At 36.7% G+C, this 25,319-nt stretch overlaps 1 protein-coding gene across 1 annotated transcript; it reads left to right on the top strand.

The window, feature by feature from the left end:
- Window positions 1-589: 589 nt before the first annotated feature.
- vash2 (vasohibin 2) lies at window positions 590-24,401 on the top strand. The gene is made up of 7 exons (XM_043220051.1): window positions 590-1,384; window positions 6,389-6,477; window positions 7,479-7,535; window positions 7,778-7,852; window positions 13,226-13,607; window positions 16,070-16,194; window positions 21,829-24,401. Exons 1-7 carry the CDS (start codon window positions 1,070-1,072, stop codon window positions 21,896-21,898), a joined length of 1,113 nt encoding a protein of 370 aa, XP_043075986.1. The 5' UTR covers window positions 590-1,069; the 3' UTR covers window positions 21,899-24,401.
- Window positions 24,402-25,319: the final 918 nt, after the last annotated feature.

The raw sequence follows: 25,319 nt of genomic DNA on the forward strand, positions 1-25,319 counted from the left end.
TTCTTCTTCCTTTATATCCTTAACAATGCATTTCTGTCACTTGTGTGTGTGTGTGTGTGTGTGTGTGTGTATATATATATATATATATATATATATATATATATATATATATATATATATATATATAGATAGATAGATAGATAGATAGATAGATAGATAGATAGATAATAAAAACGCATTTTTCATTTTCATTTAGTATAACTAAATATAGTAAAATAACTAAAATTATTACTTAACTATATGGACACATTCACATTCAGGCATATCAGTATCTCAGGATCAGTATACTAAATAAACACTCCTATGAGTTTAGTGTGGTTTGAGGCCGTTATTTTACTTTTTAGAAAATGATTTATTTCTGATTTGACATACACTATCACTTTAAATGCACATTTTACAAGCTCACAAAAAACCCTGCTGGATACACCGCGAATATTCACGCCCATTTCCGCTATTTTGGCCAATCACAGGCGGATCTATCGCCCATATATGGAATGGAACCCGCCTCGCTTTGTTGCTTCGTCCAATGAAAAACCGGGAGAACGTGGTTGGCTGTAGTTTATGGTGATACAATAACAGTACCAAAAAACGCTAGAGTGAGTGACCATTTGTTGAGACCGCCAGTGAAAGCGGTTACACGCCTACTCGGAAAAACAGATCATTCATTAATACTCTACAGTCAGATGTTAAATTATTCTACCGTGGATTATTTAACCCGCGATCCCTCCGCAAGAATCGGACGCCTCCTCAGTGTTTTAGCGAAAGGATGAAGTAGTTTCTGTGGCACAACTACAGAATGCGGTTTACTGGGAACATATATGACCATTTCTGATCTGAAGCACACTAAGCCACAGTTTGCTACAGAAATGGTATCGCTGACTGTTTTTCTGCCTCTGGATCTTCTTCAAACCACCCGATTTTCTTACACTTGAGCAGCACCGAGTGGTTTTGGCACATTAGTATGCATGCTCGAGGTGCAACATGTCTTTGTGCATGAATGCAGGGCAGTCATAACTGATCTGGGGGAAAAAACAAGGGGACACTCCCCCCTTCGGAAGACTTTTGAACAATGACCGGACCAAGCGCCACCAGCAGCGGCTCAACGGCCAAGATCAGCAGACACGGTCGGTCCAAGAGCACCAGTACCTACTGTCACACTACGGGTCTGGCGGCTGAATCCTCCTCATCCACTGCCGCAAACAACACCGGCAGATCTTCCGGTGAGGAAGAGGAGAAAGACGGCGGGGTCCCGTTTTTCGTGAACAGGACGGGCTTTCCCATAGACACTGTCACCTGGGAGAGAATGTGGTCCCATGTCACCAAAGTTCATCCCGATGGACAGGAGATGGTGGACAGAATACGAAATGCAACACACCTCCCTAAAGTAAGTGGAAAGTAATTCATTATTTATGTAGACTCATTTAAATATCTCAAAAGTCCAGTGAGCTTGCCTGCCTAGACAACATTTTTGGGGTAATATTATCTTGTGATACACGCATATCATCGTATACATAGGCTCCTCCAATATGATATGATACACGAAATGTTGGTAGGCAGCTTAGTTATGTAGTGAAGTTCCTCAAAGGCTTGTACGTTAGAATGCTAAAATATCTTTTTAAGCAGGCAACGCGTTTATATAATGGCCACAAATGTTTCATGTTCGGTAGGTCATTGGGTTTTAAGTGACAACCACTTTATGTGTGTTCGTAAAGATGCCAGTAGGAAATTGATAACGGATATAAAAATGCATTTTGTATTATCATGTTTCATTATTTTTGTTACCTTGGTGTATATGAAAGATCCTTTAAGTAATGCCATATGAAAAATAGCCTTTTTTTTGTGAAAGTAATATTTGATATGGTATCATCTAAAAATTTGGGGTTATTTATTTTTTAAGAAATTAACACTTTTATTCAGCAATATGCTTAACCGGTTGTAGTTGAAAGTAATGACAATAAGGTTGCAAAATATTTCTATTTCAAATAAATGTTGTTCTTTTGATTTTTCTATTCATCAAATAATCCTGAAAAATCATTTTCATAGTTTCTACTACTTATTAAGCAGCAGAACTATTTCTACTACTACTAATGAAACAGCAAAACTTTTTCAGCAAATCAGGATATTATGGAGACTATATTGAGCTATATATTGATCATGCGATCAAAAATAACTAAAATAGAAAAATTCTATTTTAAATTGCCATAATAGTTCAGAAATGTTACTGTTTTTTATTACCTCGGTGAGCGTAAGCATAAAGAGCATAAAAATGGTTGAACCTCAAAATTGGCCTATATATGAAGCCTTGGACACATTTACAGGAATGGTGTTTATATATAAATAGCATCTCACAAACTGCCATTTGTGTGACCCAGTTTCCACCAAGAGGAAGTGTAGACCGTGTGACATGCGAGTGGATTTACTCATCCATGTGTTTTCCGACACTGTCACATTGTCCCTTCTCATAATTTGATTACAAACCAGGCAACTGAGAGATCTGATCCAACCAATGACAACTGCGTAGAAGCATGCCTTCGTTGATGCACACTAAATGAGGAATGATGCCATTGGAAATCTCAGGCCTTTCGCTAGGATTAAACTTGCTGCCATGTCCCTTTATCACAATGTTTCTCTAACCTCCAAACATAAACCAATCAGACCCGATCAGGCTTCATAGAGCATGCAAATGAAGGGCCCTCGGAGGGGATAAAGTGAGTCTTAATCACGGACTAAGTAATCCCCGGTGCACAGCCGGACAGCATTCGCGGGGTCAAGCTGTGTGATTTTTACTGGCTCCTTTGTTTTAGTTAACACTATTGTGCATTCCCGCACGCTCATATGTGCTGATGTTTGCAGAACAAAGGTGTCCGATTGGTCGAAAGTGTTGACTCAGATCCCTAGCTGTTAACGTGATTTATTAAGGGACATTCCCCGCCAGCAAGTGTTGAACAGGTGCGTGGAATGAATCCATCAGATCAGCCAGATTAGGAGCCACTCGAACGGCTGTGACACGAGCCAGACATTCCTGCTAGAGCCATTCGACAGAGAGTGACAGTCCATGGGAAAGAAATCAACGCAAACCTGCGAATGACCGCACTGATGGAGAATCGGAGTCTCCAGCGGTAACCTTGGATCCGAGGACACTGCAGTCATTATGTAAACAAACCACACACCAATACAGTTCTGTTCGTTTGGTGCAGTTAAACCATAATCGAAAACTAAATAGAGTATTAATTATTATTTATAGCGCAGTCGCACTTGCTATTTTAGGTTTGGTTTTTGATATAATCCATTTGCTAGAGTGCTGTTAGGGATAATCTGAGTAATTCCTGTTGTTTTGTATTAAAGGAAATAATGAATTGCATCTTCCATAGAAACATTAAGCATGCAGCACAGCTGTTTTCAACACTAATAATGTTTTTTAAGTACTAAATCAGCATAAGAAAGTAATTTCTGAAGGACTGTGTGATACTGAAAAGCAGGTTTTGCTGTCACAGGGATATATTACATTCTAAAAGATATAAAAAACTGAAAACAGTAACTGTAAATTATAATGATATGTCAGTGTTACTGTTTTTGCTCCATTATTATTGATCAATTGCATTGTTGGTGAGCATATTATGAAGCTTCTTTCAAAAACATTAAAGACCTTTACACAAAAATGAACATTCTGACATTATTGCTTACACTCATGTTGTTCTCATAAGACGAAGTGTTCTTTTTCAAAACAATAATTAAGATGTTTTTGATGAAATCCGAGAGCTTTCTGACCCTGCATAGACAACAGTGCTATTACCACGTTAAAGACCCAGAAAGGTAGTAGGTATACATCAATAAATATAGCCCATGTAAAATAAGTGGTTCAAAATTTTACAAAGCTATAATAATAATATTTTTGTGTACAAAAAACCCCCCAAAAAATAAAGACTTCATTTTAACAATTTTTTGGTAAATTGTGGTGCATACATGCAGAAATGTTGGTGCGGTAATGATCTTTTGGCTTTGGTTTTTGAATATAATCCACTTGCAGGAGTGTTATTAGGGATAATCTGCATAATTCCTGTTGTTTTGTCTAGCATTTGGGTCTTTATCAAATTGTTTTTGGGTCATTCTTTCACATCTCAATCACACGTCCAAAAAATGTTTTATTACAAATAAATAAATACATTAATAAAAATAGAAATAAAGTCAACATATTAAGTGTTATAATACTTACTAATCCAATATTTAAGGCCCTGTATGATGTGGGTCACTCTGCATACAGCTGATACATCTTTTAAAGCGGAATGTCTGAAGAACAAGTAATGTTGAAACTAAAAAAGCATCATGTTTACCTCCTATCAACATATTCTAAATAAATTTTCTGACTGGCCAGTTGGTTTTCTCCAATGACTTTGATCCTGTAACGACTGAAAAGTCTACATCTGTTAGACAAATGTTCCGGGCGGCTTGTATCGTTACCTACAGTAGTGAGTCTCAAGTTTCGCTACAGTCCCCCGGGTGGGCAGAGGTCAGCTAATGGCCCTGCGAGCGTGGATTGTGGCCTATTTATTGCTGACCTCCTTTCAGGGTTTGAGAGACCCAGTTGAGCCTGTGGGGTAGAGCGTAGACGTAAATGAAACCTCTCTCAGAGAATTCAGACTGTCAGAATCAATATTCAGAGTGTCGTTTGTATCCAGATACATTTTTGGAAGTCAATATTGAATTGAAAGCCTGAGCGTAAATTAAAATGATAACTGTGCTGGGATCATTTCAAGCAGTGGTTCTCATCTGCTGGGTCGTGTTCTTGACAGGGGATTTGGTGATCAGCCGCTAAAAAAAATATGAGTTTGGAAGAAGTCTCTTACGTTCACCAATGCTGCGAGGTAAACATATAGCAAAAAAGTACATGAATGGTGTTGTTTTATACGGTAAAAATGTTGCCGCTGTGTTGGTTTGCCATTCGAGTCTTCAAGCAAAACCAATTGAGAAACACTGGGCTCCATTCCATCAACACCATTTTAATGATGCTGTAAGTTCTTGTGACGTTTGTCACACCTCAGGTTTCTAAACACCTCTATTTAAGTGCTGAGAAAGAAGGTGCGTGTTTGCACCTCTGTCTTTCAAAACTTGTTCTACTCCACATTGTTATTCTGCCATCATAACATTGGCGCAGAATTTAGACCTATTGTACAATGCATTTCTATGCTTCCTTATCATGCATTCAAATACTCCAGAAGTCAGCACATAGACAGACAAGACTGTACTACCCTGCCTTTCTATAGTCTCAATTCTCTCGCACTGGGCAGCGGGAGATAAAAAGGAAACTGGAGATGATTCCCTTTCTCATTTCCTCCTGTGACCCAGCAGCTCTTGCATGCCTCCAACACACACGTCGTGCTTATATTGAAAATAAAACCCGACGCATAATACTGCCTGCATTTATTTGACAGGCTTCGGTTTCAATACGTTGTAATAAAGAAATTGTTTCAGATAGAGGACAGCCTTTTTTCATTAATTGCTTCTTTTCTTGTAATGAATGGAGGCTTGTGTGCGAGAGGATGACCTTTGTTCACTGCTAATTCTTTTCGCTGTCCTTTTGGAGCTAGAAGTGTCATTGTAGGGGTTTCATATGATCAATGAGGCACTGTTTCTATAGATGATAAGGACTTTTCATGCCACTGAGACATCAGAATCTGATTGATGAATCTCCTTTTGGTTACAAAAGTCACCTTGTGACTAAGCCGCCAACTTCAGGATAAAAAGTGACAACCTCCATTTATTTATACTACAGGATACTAACAGGATAGTTCAGCCTAATGAATATAATGGTTTACTTGCCTTTACTTGGACGTTTCAGAACTGTTTGACTCCCCAGAAAGTATTTCAAATTACGTTTCAAATATTTTTGTTCATATACAATGAAAGTCAGTGGTGTCCAGAACAAAACTAGACCCTACATATGAGAAAAACACTGAGACATGAACAAAAAAATAAAATGCCACATTATCACAGTGTTTACCCACCTCTATGTACTTCCTGGTATCCATAACAACTTGTGTCATACCGAAGTGCCATGCATTATTACACACATCAGTTTAGTTTTTGCCGAGGCAGAAAATTATGAGTGTACATGAATAATTCAAGATGACTCATGTTCAACTTGATGTTTTTAATATAGCTACAAAATCTGAAACACTGATTATAAAATAAAGCTAGGAGTATAGCATCTGTGAGGCAATACAATACAATATAGGGCCTATGCACAAACAAATATTGGGCAAACCTAAATTTAGTCTTAAGAAGTAGAATTCTTTGATGTAAATAATGTATTTGACTTTTGATCAGTTTAGCCTGTCTTGCTGAATAAAAGTTGAAGTATATTGTTTTCTTCTTCTCTCTGTTTTTACAGCACCCCGTGCCATCAGTTCCAAACTTTAAGCCATCGATGTCTGTGCCTGATTGGCTCCATGCCGTCCAGAACTACATGAGAAACTTGCAGTATCCTTTACCCTCGACTGTTCGCTCTGGAAAAGTTTGACAGATGCATTCTAAACCTCTGTTTCTTCTGGATGCATTGTGGATTCTTGGGCACTCCATTCCTTTGGAGTGTCAGTTATGCTTTTTCGCTCAGTGTAATTTATTCAGTCGGCTTGAGTTGCTCAAAGTGCCTTTTTGGTTGGAGTGTCAGTCAGTTTAATGTAGAGTGATATTAGCCACGGGTCTGCGTACTTCTGGTACTCTGATTATTACAGTTTGCTGGATTCGAAAACGTGTGGCTTTGATATAGATTTAGGGAATAGTTTGCCAAAATGTGAAAATTGGTTGAAAGTGTAAACACGCTCAGTCTATCCAAGCCGTATTTAAGTTTTGTTTCTCCATCTGAACAGATTTTGAAAAATGTTGTTACATTTTTTTTCTCAACAATGAATGTTTAAAAGTGAAAGGGTGCCATCAGAGCGAGAGTTCGATAGCTGATAAAACATAATAATCCACATGACTCCAGTCCATTTATTAACGTCTTGTAAAGTCAAAAGTTGCGTGTTTGCATTTAACAATCCATTAAGAATTACAAACAAGTGGCTTTTGACTTCACAAGGTGTTATTTGATGCAGTCATGTGGATTTGAACTCTCATTCTGACGGCACCCATTCATTGCAGAGGATCCATTGGTGAGCAAGTGATGTAATGCTGAATCATAAAGAAACAAACTCATTTACATTTTAATTTTTGGCTGAGTTGTACCCTTTAAGTTGGATATTACATTGTCTATACGTGGTCCAGCTTCTGTAGATACGTATATTCATTATTTTGTGCAATTAATATAGCAGCATCGTAATCTTCTCCAACAAATACAGCCGTGTCTGTGAAGGATAATGGGTTCGGCAGGATATTGTTCGCAGCTGTGCATTTTGACATGCCTGAGTCACAATGAAAAACAGGAAAACAAGGCTTCCTAAATGAGCCGTACAAACTTCACGTAGCTCCTTAACTGCTGACAGATACAACCATACGGGAACGCAGTTCTTTGAGATTAAGAAAACCAGACCTCTGAGTGGGTAAGTGATGCCATCGCTGAGGCATTTTTGTCATCCTGCCTTGTCTTTCCTGTTTTTAGATTTTATTCCTTATTTTGCACTTATTTTGGTGGTAAATTTAAAAAGATGTTTTGCAGGTATGACATTCTTTTAAAAAAGCACCCTTTTACAAAATACAGAGCTTATAATCAAACATGAAAGATTCATTTGAAATGAAAAAGAAGTCACTGACCGTGTATTGAATCAATCCGATCTCTTTCCAGGTTGATGGAGACCGCCAGAGAGATGATACGAGAATCACTTCCCATCAAATGCCTTGAAGCAGTTATCCTTGGAATGTATCCTTTGGTTTTATTGACAATGTCTTGTTATTGTTAACAAAAACTAAAACTATTATTATTTTTTTTTTATAGAAAAAGTACAATAAAAAATATATATATTTTGGGATGAGTTTAAGTACAAAAATTCAAAAAATTAAACATAATATGAAAAATTAAATAATGATATAACCAAGTCAGAAACCAGCTGTCAAATGATTAATCACAATTAATCTCATCAAAAAACAAAGGTTTTGTTTTAAATATATACTGTATGTGTGTGTTTGTTTATATATACATAATTTTATATATAAATAAGGAGTACACACACATATTGTATGTATACAAAAACATTTCTTTTGGATGCGATTTATTGTTTGACAGCACTAAGAGAAACGTTAATAAACAAATACAAATATAAATAAGTACTATAAATATGTATAGAAATAATAGTAAAGTAAAATATTAATATTATATAAAAAAACTTAAATAAATTACATGTTTGAAGTTAAAGTACCACTACTGAAATTAGAATAAATTCAAGATAAATATAAATATTATGAGTAATAGCTAAAAAAAAAGTAATTAAATTATATACGTAATATTAAAATAATAATTAAGAAAATTTGAGGGCTTTAGGAAAATTGAGAGAAAAAATGGCTAAAACATGCATGATAAATAATTTACAATATCATACATTAGAAAAAAGATAGATGTGGGAGGCACTCACGCTTTCTTCTGAAAATGTAGAAATCTAGTGGGCTTTTTTTTTTTTTAGTTTTGAATATCCTCCAGTCCCTAAAGTATAAATCAGTTCTCATAAAAGTAATTATCACAGTCGAGCACATATAGCACAGTAAATTTGTCGTGGGAAAGCCCTATACTTTTATTTTTATTGTTGATTTCTCAGTTGCTGAAATTGAGATGGAGGGACTAAATAGAGATCCATCAAAGGCAATGCGCTTCAGATCGCTGTCTTCCCTCATGATCCCCCACCCCTTCAACTCAGCCCGAAGCTTTTACGTTCAGCTGTTGCTAGGAAACTAGGAGTCATAGTAGATTCTCCTGAAGGGAGGCACAGCTTCCTGTCCATGCAGTCGATGCAGCTGTGCCATTCTATGCCACTGGGAGGGTGAGTTCTTTCAGGAACTATTAGTGTCAGTTAGCTCATCAGATCCAGGCCAAGGGTTAACACAAGGTGAATGTCATCTCTGTCCGTGCAAATGCCAAATGTAACCCAGAAATGTTGTGAGGAGCTGCTTTGCAGATTGCGGCGTGTTCAGCGAGAGCTGCAGTGTGGACTTGACTTTGAGTTAATTATCTCATGGGTCATTAGTTGCAAATCTGCGTGTAGATTTGTATCGGGGAGCGGGAAGATGAAGGTTTACGTCACTGTGAGATTTTGTATCTTTGTGTACAAAACCTGTCTTTTAATCTACAGTGATCTCAAGGGACTTTCCAACAGTCCCAGAGGACTCAAACATCATAACAATGTGTATTGGAGTATCAGAGAACACTGAGGCTATTGTTGTTGTAAAGTTAAAGTAAGCCACGTTTTTAAATACTGCGCCTAAAATGTTCCTACTGGACATATATGTGGATAATCTTATCATTTTCAAAGCTTATTCTGACATTCTTAGTCATATGCAAATGCAAAAATCCCACAATATCCGAGTGAGCAATTTCTAGAGTTTAAATGTTTTGAATGTTATAGAATAACAAAATACACGCCACACGTTTTGCGAGAACGGCGATGAAGATTTTCAAAACATGCTGAATTAATAAAAACATCGACAGCCAATTAGAATCCATCCTGCTTTTGAAGAGGTTCGAGCATTTAAAGTGGCAGATGACAAAAGTGCAGCTTTGTTCTAGTAAACCAAACTTTATCACTCTTTTTGGTGTGGATGGTAATATGGTTATCATTATTGTTCTCCTTATAGTTTTTGTTGTTAACACAATACTCAACTGCCATTGGCTCATATGTGTTTAAGGGGAGTGGATTAAGGATAGGTTAGTTGACCCTTCGCGAAGACCCACTCCCCTTTGTTAATGTTGCTATTTATAAGCCGTGCTTTCATGTTTCCAAGCAGTGAAAAATATATCGTGAAGCAAAGAGGACACTGACAATGTACTCAGAGCAGGTTACTTTTGGTATGAAGCAAAGTCTCAACATTCAAATTTTGTAATTTTTAAAAGACAATTAACAATAAATGCCATTTTGATACTCTTTTATGTGTTGTGACAGATCGCTGTAGCTTCTTAGTTCAAGCAGCACAGGAACTAATTATCTCTTCCTCTATATTAGTGAAATAAACACAAATGAACATCAGAAGGTGCTTGGCAGACATCAAAACACTATTTTTCAAGTCACCCAACATTAATTTACTCTACCGACAGATTTGTTTTTGGGTTTTTGGGACAAAATGGCAAATTCTGCATTATGATCGGTCAGACTGCATGTCAATCAAGCACCCAGGGATGGGTCAGTTAGAGCAAGATTCTCAGCCAATGGCGTGAGCTTGAGGGTGGGACTACCTAGTGCAATTCCATTTGGTGAAAAATGTACTTTAAAAAAAATACTTAAATTGGGTTCAATCATCAAAACGATATCCTAGAAATAATTTTCTTAGCAGTAGATGTCTATGATGGTTAAAACAATGTGTAAATTTGTATATATAAAATTTAAAATTAGCTTTTCTTTATTGGCTTTGGCTTATGTGAGAAAGCAGTATTCTTTTTGACTCTTAAGAATGCAAGGTCAGCATTTTTTAGCTATGATATCACAAGGACAACCCAGTGTTTGGTCTTCTCTTTTCTTCATGCAAAATTCTTGGGGTAGAAATAAAGTCATAAAAAGATATTCAAATAAATATTCAAAATGAGAACACTGTGTTTGGGAACTATAGCAGAAGTAATCCCTCAGGTTTAGGATGCAGATAGTGTATTGCAGATAAGAATTCTCGGCACTGCTGCTGAGAGGATCACATGGCCCTGCTGATGTGTAATGTGATCTTCTGGTGTCTTCTTATTACAGCACTGGTGGGGGGTTTTGTGGGTGTGTGTATGTGTGTATGTGTACACACAGAGAGTAGGAAACTCAAAAGAGCTGCAGATGAACAAATCCTACCAAATGAGCCTGTATTTACTTCAAATAACAACAACCTTTCGTGTTCAAAATACTACAAAAGAATAATACAACCGAGTTAACATTCTCCTTTTTTTGAAACAATCTAAATGTAACTTCTTTGCTTTCTCATCGTTTTCCTGAATGTTTGCTTTACTTTTTGCAGACTTTCACCAAACATTTCTGCAGATGATAGGCTTCAATTATTTTATTCAATTTGCAGCCTACTGTTGTTACATACATTTCCTTTACAAAATATTATTTAGTATTTAGTGTAACTAATGATCAGTTTAACGTGTCCCTGCTGAATAAATGTTTTAATAAAAAAAATGTTCACCTTTGAAGTAAATCTTATGTTTCATATTTTTAATAGAGTCCAATTACAGTTGTCATTTTACTGTGCGTAATTGTGAAAGTGCTACTGTCACTTACCATTTTTGTTTTAATCTGGAATAGCCTAACTGTTTTTGATTAATAGAAGAATATGCTTGTGTTATGGAATATCAGCATATTTTGCTGTTGATTGTCTTTGAAAGGCAGATGGCAAATCAGTGAAGCCATTCCAGGACGTTGCGTTGTGTTGTTGGGCACACATGGCTCAACAGATCTGTGGTATGTGCTCTTGGCTGACTTGGCTGCTTGTGCGGTACCCAACAGCTAAATGGCACAGGCATACTGTTTACTGACAAGTGTGACGATAATGATTCATTTAAAGGGTGGTTGCAGAGAATAAAGCATCATTTCCGCATTTTAGCAACCTCAAGGCAAAATGAATTCAAATTTAGCATCAGAAAGGAGAACAGCAATCATGCTAATCTCTTTTTGTTTCGTTTGTATTGTAGTTATTGAATGACATGATGGATACCCTAAAAGGCATTAGGGTCAAAAAGTAGCTTAGACCTTTTTATTTTTGTGTGTAGTTTCAGATTTGGTCCTGGTGTGAACCCAGCTGATACACTCACAGCCTGGTGACTCCTCATGGCAGCAACTGCCGCATCATGTGTGGCCATGCCGCAGTGAGCAATGATCGCTTACATAAGACTACAGAAGTGATCAGGCAGAGACAAGGAAAAGCCCAAGGGGAAGGCCAGTCTAGCCGAGTGTCTGCTGACCAACTTCAATCACATCACTGCAGCATCATGGAGAGAGAAGGCTTTTGTTCGACTCGAGATGTTTGGTTTTGTATACAAGCATTGGAGTTTGTTCGAGTTATGTCAGTTTTTTACTACATTTAACAAAATGTATATATTTTAGGATTAATTTCAGTGTTAGAGTATTAAAGGTGGTTTCTAGGGTATTAATATGCAACATTGGTGTGTTTTGTGGTTGCTAGGAAGCTGTATGTGGTTGCTAGGTCCATTGCTAGGATGTTCTGGTAGATGCTTCCATGTAGAAGTTGTCAAAACATTTCTACAGCGTTATAGGTGTTACTAGGAACTTGCCATGCAGCTTTTAAAGCATTCAGAATGGTTTTAGTGTGTTATGTGGTTGCTACCTAGTTCCATGTCGGTGCTAGATCATTGCTTGGGTTTTCTTTTTGGTGCTTTCCATTCAAAAGTTGTTGCCACATTACTAGAGACTTAGAGTTGGTTACTAGGGTGTTGCATGCAGCCATGCAGCTTCTAAGGCAATCAGAGTGGTTTTAGCGTGTTTTGTGGTTGCTATGTTATTGGAAAGGTGTTTTTGCTGCTGATATCCATGTAAAAATTGTTTTCACAATGATTAAGTGTCACGGATGTTTGCTGGGCCTTGTTGCCACAATGCTAGAGTGATAGGGTATTGCTATACAGCTGCTAAGTCTTTTACAAGATGAGATTGCTAGAACATAGCTACAGTTTCATACAGAGTGTCGGTTCTGTGAACATAATGTTACCTGTCATATATCTTAATACAGTTTGAATTGAAAAACTGGTTGTTAAAGACCACTTCGTATTTACCCAAAGTAAGTCATTAGCTGATCGATTTACAGGAAGTGAGCAAAACTAAACTTACTTCAAAGCTTAAGGACAGATTGGATTAGAAAAAATCAATAAGTTTAAAACCTTAGGGAAGATTTGGTATTTTTTGTATGAAACACTTTGGCATCCTCCTGAATTTTAACACTGATAAAAATCTATTTGCCATTTAATTATCACTTCATTCTCAAGCAGCTGCTATTTTTCACACATTCAGTACATATTCGAAATTTAATCTTATTTACCCAACCTGTTGCGATCAAACCCAGCACAAATAAACATTAGGGATATCCTTGACTCCCGTGTTGCCAGCTACCTAACCAATGGTCTGACCTCCGTGGAACGGTTCCCCATCAGCTTTAAGACCCAGTTTTCCGGCCACCACTTCCATCATGTGGTGCTGGGCGTTTACTGTAACGGCCGATATGGCACTCTGGGTATGAGTCGACGTACTGACCTCATGGACAGATCTCTGAGCTTCCGTACGCTCAGCGAGTTGGTGTTCGACTTTGAGGACTCATACCGCCGCTACCAGCACACCATGAAGAAGATCAAAATCGGCCTGTACGTGCCCCATAATCCACATGTTTTCCAACCTATTGAGTGGAACTATCTGGTGATCAACGCCTGCAAGCAGGGCCGTGAGGACATGCGCAAAGAGCTGGAGAAGCATGGCCGTGACATGAGGATGAAGGTGAGTCCACAGCCTTCTAAGATACGGTGTTATTTTTAGTATCATTTTGAATGAGATTAGTTTTTTTAAATATAATACTAAAATTAAGCCTTAATATAAACTACTTATTGAAACTATCTATCTATATTAGGTGAATATCTATATCTTTATCTATATCTTATTTCCGGTAATGAGAAATGTTTTATGGTTAACAAGCCAAAACTAAAATCTAGACCTACTGAATCCATCCTTCCATTTTGTTAAATATATATAATTTTTTTATGTTTATATTTAGTTGATATTTTTGCCAAAATGTCATATTTTTTTGGAATAGTGATATATTTGTCCCTCTCAAAATCTAAGCTAGTTCAGATGGAACTAAATAAGGTCAGACTTTCTGTGGGAGGCGTTACATTTTATACTTTTAAGTAAACATTTATGTTTTTCCCTAGCTTCAGGAGAGTGTTTATCTATCCAGCATGCTAGCTTGAGATCGTCTGCATGACTGTAACATGGGACGTGTTTATCATGTAGACAGTAAAAGTAGGTCATGTGCTCCCAGTTTCTCAGATGCGGCCTTGACTTGTACGGATGACCGCAGTCAGCTGTGACATAGTTTCCATGAACCACATAAACAGACAGTAGAAATTGTTCTTTCCTAATGTAGGCATGTTTTTATAGATGTTGAGGATTTGCATTTGCAATCTTATATTGAACAATTCATCCACGCGTGTTTCATTTTTAACATATTTTTTACATTGTAACCCTTACTTTATAATCAAAAGGGCTTAGCTATAATATATTATTAAAATGATGTAAAATGTAGTATTTATATAAAAATAGTGTAATTAGTTTGAATGGAATGTAGGCTTTTTTTATGAATGCTGAGGATTTTGGGACTCGCTTTTCAAAACCTAAATATTTTTATCTTTTATGTTTAGGCTATATAAATATTTCAAAGCATTTGACAGATATATATATATATATATATATATATATATATATATATATATATATATATATATATATATATATATATATATACTGTACATATAATATAGATGTATTATGTTATTCTGCTCAGCCTACTTTCCTCAAGTTGACTGTTTCCGAGTTTTTTTTTGACTAACCTATTATTAAACTAATCATTTTTGCGTCAAGGACATAACAGTTATCGTAGGAATGAGTTTGCAGAAATGAAATCTAAATGTATTACTGCAGTCCGTCTCGAACGAGTTTCTCGATGTAATGAACACCCAGCATCTGGCATCGTCAGCCTGGAGCTGATAGTCATTCATAATGAATCTCATTCTAAAAATCAACTTTTAACGACCGAGAGCATCGCAATGTCAAGTTGCCTCTCATCACTTGTGCACTCATTTGGGGAAAACGCGATATATAGAGTGATTGAAAGTTTTGGAAATCTGTTGTCTCGTAGCATAATGAAGTTAATGAACGCCATCAAGTTAATGAACGTAATGTGGAGCCCTTCATAACACTAGCTTTATTTGTGCTGCACTCGCTAATGAGAAAACACAGTTTGAGCGATTCAGCGCTTGCTCCCTGTGGTGTGAAAAAGTTCAGGCCCTTTTTATAAACTGATTGTGGATCTGTCGTTCTTTTGCACCGGATCCCTGTTGGGTTGACGACAGGCCGTATTCCTCATCTGTGACTTTCTCTGCCTGCCTTTTTCCACCTGGAAGATTTCAAGCCCTTTTTTTATTCTAAACGCCTTGAAATCTTAATTTCCTCTTCAAACTGAACATAATAATTATCTTCAGCATCTCATAGCTTTATTTATATGTACGTTTGTCTTGGTTTTTGTGTGTGTGTGTCTGTGTGTGTAAATTCATAATTTCTAGTGCTGTCAAATAATTCAAGTTTTTGTTGACATAATACATAAAGTACACACACATATATTATGAATATATAAATACACATTCAGTGAAAAATATGTACATGTGGTCAAAGACGAAAAAAGGGTTTAACCATAAAAATAATAAGTGTAATACTGGTTTAAATTGTTGTTTTTCCCTAAAAAGACATTTTCTGTTTACATTTATTTTTCTGAGCCAAAAAATAAATGTCACATATTCCTGATTTACTAAATTTACCAATTAAAATGTCATTCATCTTGTTAGGCATTGTTACAACAAAAATAAGGTTATGACATTAAAAGATTAATTACTTTCACCCCAAATACTAATTCGTTGTAATTTTATTCTATTCTATGTTTTACCCTTTTGTCAATAGGATTTTTTTACTCATTTAAAGCACAGTAAAATTTTATTCTTCCTTACTATTTTATATATTTTAATATGTATAAGCATGCTGAATTTTTACATAAATATTACTTGGAATGACAATGTAACATTATTTCAACCAAATGTTGACACTTTTCTTATATCTAATTGGCAAATACAAAGATAAAATAAACCGTATAAAATGTATAAATATCTGAAAACAAATGGGTTGTATTGCAGATCCTCAAGTCATCCAGTGCTCAGTCTCCAATCAAAGAACGCACTCGAGGCAAGTCTTTATCACCTCGTCGCCGATCAGGCAGCAGTCCCCAAAGACGCCAACATGCCCACAGAAGAGACAAATCGTAAGTAATGGACAAATTGCCGTCACTGTTACTGAGAAATAAGCTGTGGAACACATTAGAGCCCGACCGATACATTGTTTATCGTTTAAGTCTTTTAATCAATTACATTTTAAACACATTTTATTTTTTGGTGAATGAGGGGGATGTACTATTAAATTCAATATATATATTTCTGGCACAATGTCTGTAAATACATTAAATACCATTTCTGTGTGTATGTGATATGACGGTAGAGAGACTCGAAGAACATGCAAGATTCAAATTTGAATTCGTTTTTGCGGCTTAATATTTACAGATACTAGTCCATATAGTAAACTGTAGCCTACGTTCCATTTTTAAACTGGATTCCGAGATTTAGTCAGCATTTTCTGCATCATGGAAATAATGGGTCTGTAAGCGTCAACGACTGGGTTGACCGAGTACTCAGTTCCACCGGTACTTAAAAAATATTGACACCACGACCTTTTAGTATTTTTAGTACCGACTTGGCACCAAAGTACCGGGTCGTTTGACAATACTATTTTTGATGAATAAAAAAAAAAACAAGTCTAATAAGTCAAATACGTGCACTGATGTCAGGCTCATTTTAGATAATAAAGTTTATTGTTAAATGCCCTGCATCCGTTAGATTTTTTGTCACATTATCAGTGAATGTGTTTGTGTGTGTGTGTGTATGTGTGTGTATATATTTTGACTGGTACTGTACTGTAATATACACGTAAAGAATCATTCCTGCATAATACACTACCATTCAAACGTTTGTGATTAGCGACACATTTAATGTTATTAAAGAAGTCTCTTAAGCTCTTAAAACTGCATTTATTTGGTCAGAAATGCAGGAGAACAGTAATATTGTGAAATTTGAGTATCTTTCTGTTACATTTTGGAAATAAATCAATACTGATAATCAGCAAATACATTTTAAATTGATCAAAAGTGATCAATCAATAGTCCATGTGACATCAGTGATTCAGCCTTCATTTTATGAAACTATAAGAATGCTGTTTTGTGGAAAAAAATCTAAATAAATTTTAATTTGTGTTACAAAAATGAACAAAGGTCTTGCGGATTTGGAACGACATGAGTAATTAATGGCAAAATATTTACATTTTCGGTGAATTGTCCTTTTTTTAATATTAGACACTTTAGCTTTTTTTTATAGCTAAAAATGAGTAAATCCGAGGGATGTTTTTCAAATTCATCCACTGCGCCTATATGTTTTCCGCTGCAAATGCAAGTGAAATGCTAACACTGTGGAGCTCTGATGTTGAGCAGACGTCCACGCGGTGGCTTTAACCCAGCGTCTTCTCATTAGAGCTGTGATGGTGACAGTGCGAAGCAGGTGCTGGTAATCCATTGATTAATCTCCTCTAACAGCACACGGTTGGCCACTTCTCGTGTTACAGAAGCACTTGTTTCCCTCGTCCAGGCGGTTGACTTATGGATTCAAGGTTTCTATAGCAGCGCGGCGCGAGTACTCGGCGAGAAGCTCTTTTATTGTGCTGAGTGGAGCAGAAAGCCCCTTTTAGCGCTGCTGATCACTTTACAAGTGAGACTTCGGGCTGCTATTGTTTGTGGCGTTGAGGAAATAAGATTCCTTTCTTTTTAGTGCCGCCCCCTTGGAAATATAGGCAGTGCGCGGTATCTGCTAGGAACGGAGTCATAGAAAGTGACAAAGTGATAGATAGCGAAGCTAAAGAAGTGGTGGTTTTAGCAAGACATAAACGTGAAGCTGTGAAAAAAAGACCTAGAGGAGGGAGCTGGGGCTAGTTAGTTAAGCAAAGCGGCGTTTTGAACACTTGCAGCCGATGTGACACCGCTCTCCTGTCAGTATAAGCTGCCCTCTGGCAGTATACCGGCTTGGCATTCGCTCTAATAGGATGCGAGTCCAATGCAACAGCTGTGGTGGATGAGGGCTTCACTGACATGTCACGCTGAAATGAACCAATGAATAATCCTTTTGCATTAACGCACAGTGATAATCAGAAGGTCCTGTTATGTTTTAGCATTTCAGAGCTCATTGCCCGGTGATGCAACTAAATCCTCTAATGCACCGGATTACGTTAAAGCTGGTGTGCTTTAGTATGCATGTGCGTATATTTATAAGTTTTGCTTGGTAAATGCATATGATTGCAAATTTTACGTAAGAGCAAAAACTTACCCCCATACTGATTTTTTTCACGTGTTTAAGTTAGTTGCGAATTGACAGAAAGCCACTCGACTTCTTGTTAGGGGTGCATTTTACTTCACTGCACTATTGACAATTTACTTATTAAAATTAAATATTTAAAAAGCTTTACTAATAGCATGTTAATAATCCTAAAATTACATTGCTTATTAGAAAATTGTTTAGAATTAGCTAGTCGATCTAAATGAATTAGACTTTCCATTTTAAGTGAACTAGTTCGTCCTAAATGGTTCAGTGGTCTTGTGTAGTGTTCGAAAGTCTTTCGACAACAAAAAAGACTTTGTTGCGTTTGGTGTAAACCTACATTTTAATGTTTTATAATGACACCCTATTTGAAATGAATTAAATAAACCCCACGCATTTTGCTTAAAAGCTCTTAAGTAAGTGATATTGAAAATCCCAAGCCCCATCACAACCCTCAGAGACGCTCGTGTAGATTATGTTTGTGTTAAGCAATTTAAAAATACCACAGCCACATCCCCTATGTGTGTTTAAACTTGAGCCATTGAGTTTAATTACATGTTGCATCCTAGTGCTTCTGTTAACAAGTCTAAAATGATTGTCGTCTCAGAATGCTGTAATTATTTAGTCAAGCTAAGATTATAGAATGAACCGCACAAGGCACGAAATGATACCAAAGTTTAGTCTTCAGATCTGCGGAGCTGCTGCTTCCCGATTGGAGCTATTTTTGCTGTTCTATAACACCTTCCTGTCACATGGTCGGAGATGTTAATTACTGAGCCCCACACATGGTGTGCCAGGCAGCTGCTGAAACACACCACCCGTTTAACGTCAGCATCACCCTCAATTACAGCACACGCGTCGCTCGGCAGATGAGTTTAATTCGCTTACAGAGGAAGGAATTATGAAGTTATGAAATAAAGTCCTGCCGAATCTGCCCTCAAACCCCCCCAGTTCTGCAGCGGATGATTATGAGGTTTTGCCTCTGTCATAAAATCCCCTGCAGAGATGTGTGACAGTCCCTGAAGCTCCCTAAAGGAAACATCTTATACAAATACTACACCTCTTGTGCAAATACAGTTCTTAAAGGGACAGTTCTTTAAAACAAATATATTTTGTAATTATCAATTAATTTTTTTTTTTTTTTGTAATTATTTTTGTAATTATCACCCTGTCATTTTATACTTGTACAAGTAACACAAGATTACTTTTTTCTAGTTTCTTCTAGGATTATTTGAGCAACTTTTTTTAATTAACACAAGCTACTTTTACAGTTTTCCCATTTTCCCAGTTTTCCCAAACACCTCTCCTGTCCCCGTATTGAAAGAAATAGTATTTTCTCCTGTCCTCTTTTTATGTAAAGTTGCATTGAAACACAACCTTGGCATTTATAAACTAAAACAGGGTTTCAAAAGTCTCAGTTTTCGAGGGGGAAAACGTCAGAGTAGTGTTAACGATAGACCTTTCCATAGCAAAAGTTCTGCGTTTCAAAATTAAAACGCTCTAGTGTAAACGGAGCCTCGGTCAAGACACGAAACGTCAAGAAGATAAAATGAAACTATGGTTCAGATTCGCTTCAGACCTCCGCATTAGAACTTTTGAGTGAACAAGGGGGAATTCCACAGGGAAAACGAAATTTTAGCTCTGGTGCAACAAATCAGCTCCTGCCCTTTTCCTGAGTCTCCTCCCTGTCAAAGTGCATTATCTCCACTCAGGGCTATTTCTAACACACAGGATGTTTGCTTGTCCACAGGCTCACCCCCACCACTTCTGTCTCCTCCTTTCAGTCGTCACTGAAAAAATGCACACAAACACTTTCGGTCCCCACTTTGCACATTTTGTACTCGCGGAGTTTGCACGTATCTTAGGGCTGAGATATAAAAGCGCGTTGTTTGTTTTGACTAATCATAAAAGGGCGGCTACTGTGGTTGTGGTTTCATTCAGTGACAAATCTATTTACATTTGTTTTGCAACACTAACGTTTGCCTGAGAAACTTTCGTTCTGAGGGAGAAAGTGTAAAAGGCAGAGCTGGAGCGGAGAGGACCTGCCTTGGCACCGCTGTGCGATTGATCGCCTGGCATTCAAGCACCTGCTTCAAATAGCACACATCAGTCAAAACAACATGGAGGAGTATTGATTTTTTTTTCCACAAGAGTAGTAGCATAAAAGTGAATGGTTGGAAAGGAAAATGTGATAGGCCTTTGAAGGCAACAGCGGTTCTGGCTGTGCTGAAGGTCTGTGATGGAGCTCTTTGTTCTTCAGCAGCTCTGTGTGTTCTCAGCTGGACTGAAAGTGCTGGTTGAACATGAATGTGATTTATCTCAGGAAGTAAGACTGTGGGATTCAAACCAGTAGTGATGGACTCATGCAGCAGTTAGTTTTGGTCCACGCACTGTTTATCTAACACCACTTGAATTTTTTAATATTACATCAATCCACTTGTGTTAACCGGCTGGTTGTAATAATTTGCTCAATATTAAAAGACTATAAAAAAACATTGTAATGTAAAATTGTGCCATTAATAATTTTATGATTGTGTGTTTTTACGCTACTTGTTTAAAGGTTTAAGGTCAGCGAGAATTAGTTTTTTGGGTTTTTTTTTCATTGAAACTGTTACATAGCAAGGATGCATAAATTTGTCCAAAGGGTATCAGTATCTGTTTCAAATAAATTATGCTCTTTTGAACTTTCTGTTCATCAAATAATATGAAATATTATGAAAGAAATATGTAAAAATATATAGTAGAAATATATATTGAGCACATAATGCTTGCTGAAAATTAATTAATTACTGAATTTATAATATATATATATATATATATATATATACCCTGGACCACAAAACCAGGCATAAGGATCAAAATTGAAATTTATGAAAGCTGAATAAATAAGCCGTTCATTGATGTATGGTTTGTTGGGATGGGACAATATTTGGCTGAGATTATATTAATCTGTTATTCAAATGAAGCCCTCAGCAATGCATAGTACCAATCAAAAGTTATGTTTTCATGTATTTACAGTATAATAATATATGTGAAAAATTTATTATAAAAATATCTTCATGGAACATGACCATAACTTATCCAGATTTTTTGACCTATAAAATGTATTTTTGGCTATTGCTACAGTTATATCCACGAAACCCAAGACCAGGGTCACATATTCAGATAGAAAATATTTACTTTAAATTATAATGATATTATTTCACAAGATTACTATTTTACTGCATTTTTTATCAAATTAATGTACTTTAACAATAATGTATGTAAAGTGTTTATCATTTCATTTTATATGCAATATCAGTTATGCAAATGAATGTGCATTTATTTAATCTTTTATATATTTAACCTTTTTATACTCCTCTACTGAGGTGAAACATTCTACACTAAAACGATTAATCCATGCACCGAAAGGTTTGGCATATTTTTTCATTATGCAACAACAATCTCTAAAATGAGACTAACGTAACCATGATTCTTTGCAGGCCAGCAGCACTGGACAGAAAGCCGGCAGAGCTCAGCACCCTCAGCGATGGCTACCAGATCCGCATCTGAGACACTAGACGTACCAGCTTTATCCTCCACATGTCCTTCCCTCAACACTATTTAATGCACATCGTCAACTGTACAGCATATTTAACATATTTACAGTTGTGCTTTTGTGTTAGAGGGAAATTGGGTGCCCTTTTTAAAGTCAAAAACAAAAGTTTTTAACAGAATATGATACTCCTTTATCAGCCATAATTTTTTTTTTTTTTTAAATGGTAAGTTTAAGAATGAAGGATGTCAGTTTTGCTTTTTAAAAGTTTTTTTTTTTACTCTAGTAATTGTCAAGCATTTTAAATATTCGAGCAAATATGGAAAATGTGGGGAAAAGGCTCTATTTTTGGACAGAATCTCAGTGCCTCGTGTCGTGGTGCTGCTGTAGTTATGGAGGCTGACTGGCCTGGAGGAGAGAGGACACTAGCTTTTTTTCCAGAGGCGTAAGGACACAAGGGACCTAAGCTTCAGAGAGCTACTCATTCTGCCCAAAAGAACCACATTCAATCCACTTTTCTTCGTTTTTTTGTTACCTGCATACATGACATGGATGGAATGGACATGATTTATCCACCAAGGTTTGACGTTACCTTACATTTTGAAGGCTTTGTACTGTTTTTATTTTCTGCAGTTGTAGAACAGTAGTTACATTTTTTTATTTATTGATTTTTCTCGTTTTTACTTTTTTGTTTAGACAATACAGTATTGTATTTTTTTTTTTTTTTTTTTAAATCTCTCGGAGGTGTGAAAGTTGATGTGCTATTGATTGACCCATCCGTAATTTTTCACTCATTTATTCTGAAAATATAACCGGTTTATTTAAATTTTTTGTAACGGCGGAGATGTAAGCTTAGCTAATTTACAAAAGCAAATTTACTTACATTCTCTGCGATAATAAAATAGAAATAAATACTTAAAAAAGAGATCAATTAGAGAAGAAGATATGCTATTATTTCATATTTTCCCTCAATATTTTCCCCCATTTTGTGACATGGCCAAATTACAGGTCATCACAGGCCATCTTTGACCCAAGGGTCCTGGTTTGGGCATCTCTGTCCTAAAGGGACATGGTGATAAAAAAAAAAAAAATCTAGGTTTGTATTTTCAAAACACAAGAGGAACTTTGCATGGGAGCAAAAGCATTGAAATATTTCATATAAAAATATAAGTTTCTTGAAACTGCAGCAGTTTTGTGAAGGCACCCAAAAGCATTGAAATGATTTTTTTCATCTTGTCTTATGTTTTTCTATCACCAGGCCCCCTTATAGGACCCCGTATGTTCTAACTATAGGATCGCCAATACAATCATTCGAGTACACGCAAAATATCATCTCTTTATCAACAGCATATCACTTGAATTTTCTCACCTCGTGAGAATAAGCTATGCACATGGAGAAGGTCTGTGGAATCCGTCCTTTTCGACAGCAGACTTGACTTTAAAATTGTAGCAATGACTTTGTTAGCAATTCTTCAAGGTTGTACGAGCGGTTCCTCTCTGAGCGATGTTTTTTTTTTTTTGGGGTGCTGATGACTAAACTACCACATTATAGCTCATTCTGCCTTGTAATTGGTACCAGCTTTCTATCTAAAGCTACTGAACCACACAAGTGCCAGACGATTGAGTACGTCCAATTCGTCCTTAGAGCTGAGGGTTTCAGTCGCACGAAGAAGAAAGATCATGCGTTTCAGTGACAAATCTAATGCGGCGTGTTGAATTGCTCAGGCTCTTTATGGGAGAGAAGTGGTCTGCGGCCAATTTGGCATGCGAAGAACAATACATTGTTACAGATTTCTATCATTTATAACTTGTTAGGTAACTAATCGGATGTGCGAGATTGCGAGTGAATTTTTTATGGCAGACAACGACCAGGTGTTAGTTTAAAAATGGCTTTCTGGTTTTAAGAAAGTGCAACGATCTCCCTCAAAGGTGCTAAGATGAGACATTTCACATATTGTTATTAAATTACGTTATTTTAGACTCTTTTTATGATAAAGAGCACATTAGCCTGACGTTTTAGTAGCACAATGATTAGGAACTGAATTACAAGATACACGTTTAATGGTATGTGTTAGCCTACCAAAAAAAAAACGAGCGAACTGGAAATATAATGAGATTATAGACGCTTTTGTGGAATTTTTGTTTCCATGTCTAATACGGGCTTGTCTGAAAATACAATCAATTTTGATGAATGAGAAGTAATCAGAATTTTAAGGGAAATGTTTTTCTCTCACTAAGAATGTTAACGATGTGACTTTGTTACGAAGACCTCAACTCAAACCTGTCCTCGGTTTTCGGTTCGTATTTTTTTTTTGTATCATAAATGTATCGCCTAAATAAGGACTTTGTAAAATTCAAATACACACATTTTTCCTAAGCCTTACCGCAGCTTGCACCGTCAGTCCTCTTTTCTGTCATGAATTCGTGTCTGGGTCGCCTCAGTTGCTCCACAAGGAAACGTTAATGTAATTTGTTAATCCCTCTGTAGCATGTTTTAATAAAACTATTTTTTTCTGTAAATCTGTGATTGGCCGTTGACTGTGCTTCTTTACGCTTTTCTTTGGAACAGGCTGCTTGATTGTGATTGGTCAGTCGTGGCAGTTAGTTATCGATTGTACGGAAGCTAATATTACAGATTAATATACTACTTTTCACAGCGGAATATTAAAGGGGAAGATTTAATACGCAGGAAAGGTCATGTCCACTCATTTCAGTTTATTAAACTGGTTTATGTTGCGATATTGATCAGCTGACCGCACGTTGTTGCTAATTTAGCAGCGTTGCATGGATTTGTGAGGTTTTATTAATCCACAAACCCACTCCTCTGAATATTCAGAGGTATCGGCCGCTCTCTTCGCAGGCCAACGGGCTGCTTTCGAAAAAGAGAAGCTTTGAGATTAAACCAGGTGATGTAACATTAGCATTGCCCTAAATCTCAGAAGGCAGCCTGAGTGAAGTCTTTCTGCACAGAGGGAATATGCACACATTAATCTGCTTACGAAGACAACGTCACACACAGGGATAGAGCCGTGGTGGATTTACTAAAAATCCTTCATTTTTCAGCTCTTCTCGGAAGATAAAAGGACTCCTAGAACACCCACCATTGTCTCGCACCTAGAGAAAATAACCCGGGACGGTCAAAGAGCTCGTTCGAATTTTAGAGGCTTATCATCTGAATTTCAATAATCCAGAAATAGAGGTGAATTCTTTGTTAATCCTTACAAAACCAACTCAGAAAGTAACTGGCGCTGTCAGCAAATTTCCCCTTCACTTTTAAGATATATTTACGAACTGTGGGGTACATGCCATTTGCACAGTCATACTAGAAACCTAACTGAAATAAAATGAATAAATAAATACTATTATAGTTTTGTTTCGAATGGCTGCAAACGTTTCAAATTTTCCTTCAGTTGAACTTGAACTAAACTAACGCCGAAA

The sequence above is a fragment of the Puntigrus tetrazona genome, chromosome 20 (assembly GCF_018831695.1).
Source record: "Puntigrus tetrazona isolate hp1 chromosome 20, ASM1883169v1, whole genome shotgun sequence".
NCBI lineage: Eukaryota > Metazoa > Chordata > Actinopteri > Cypriniformes > Cyprinidae > Puntigrus > Puntigrus tetrazona.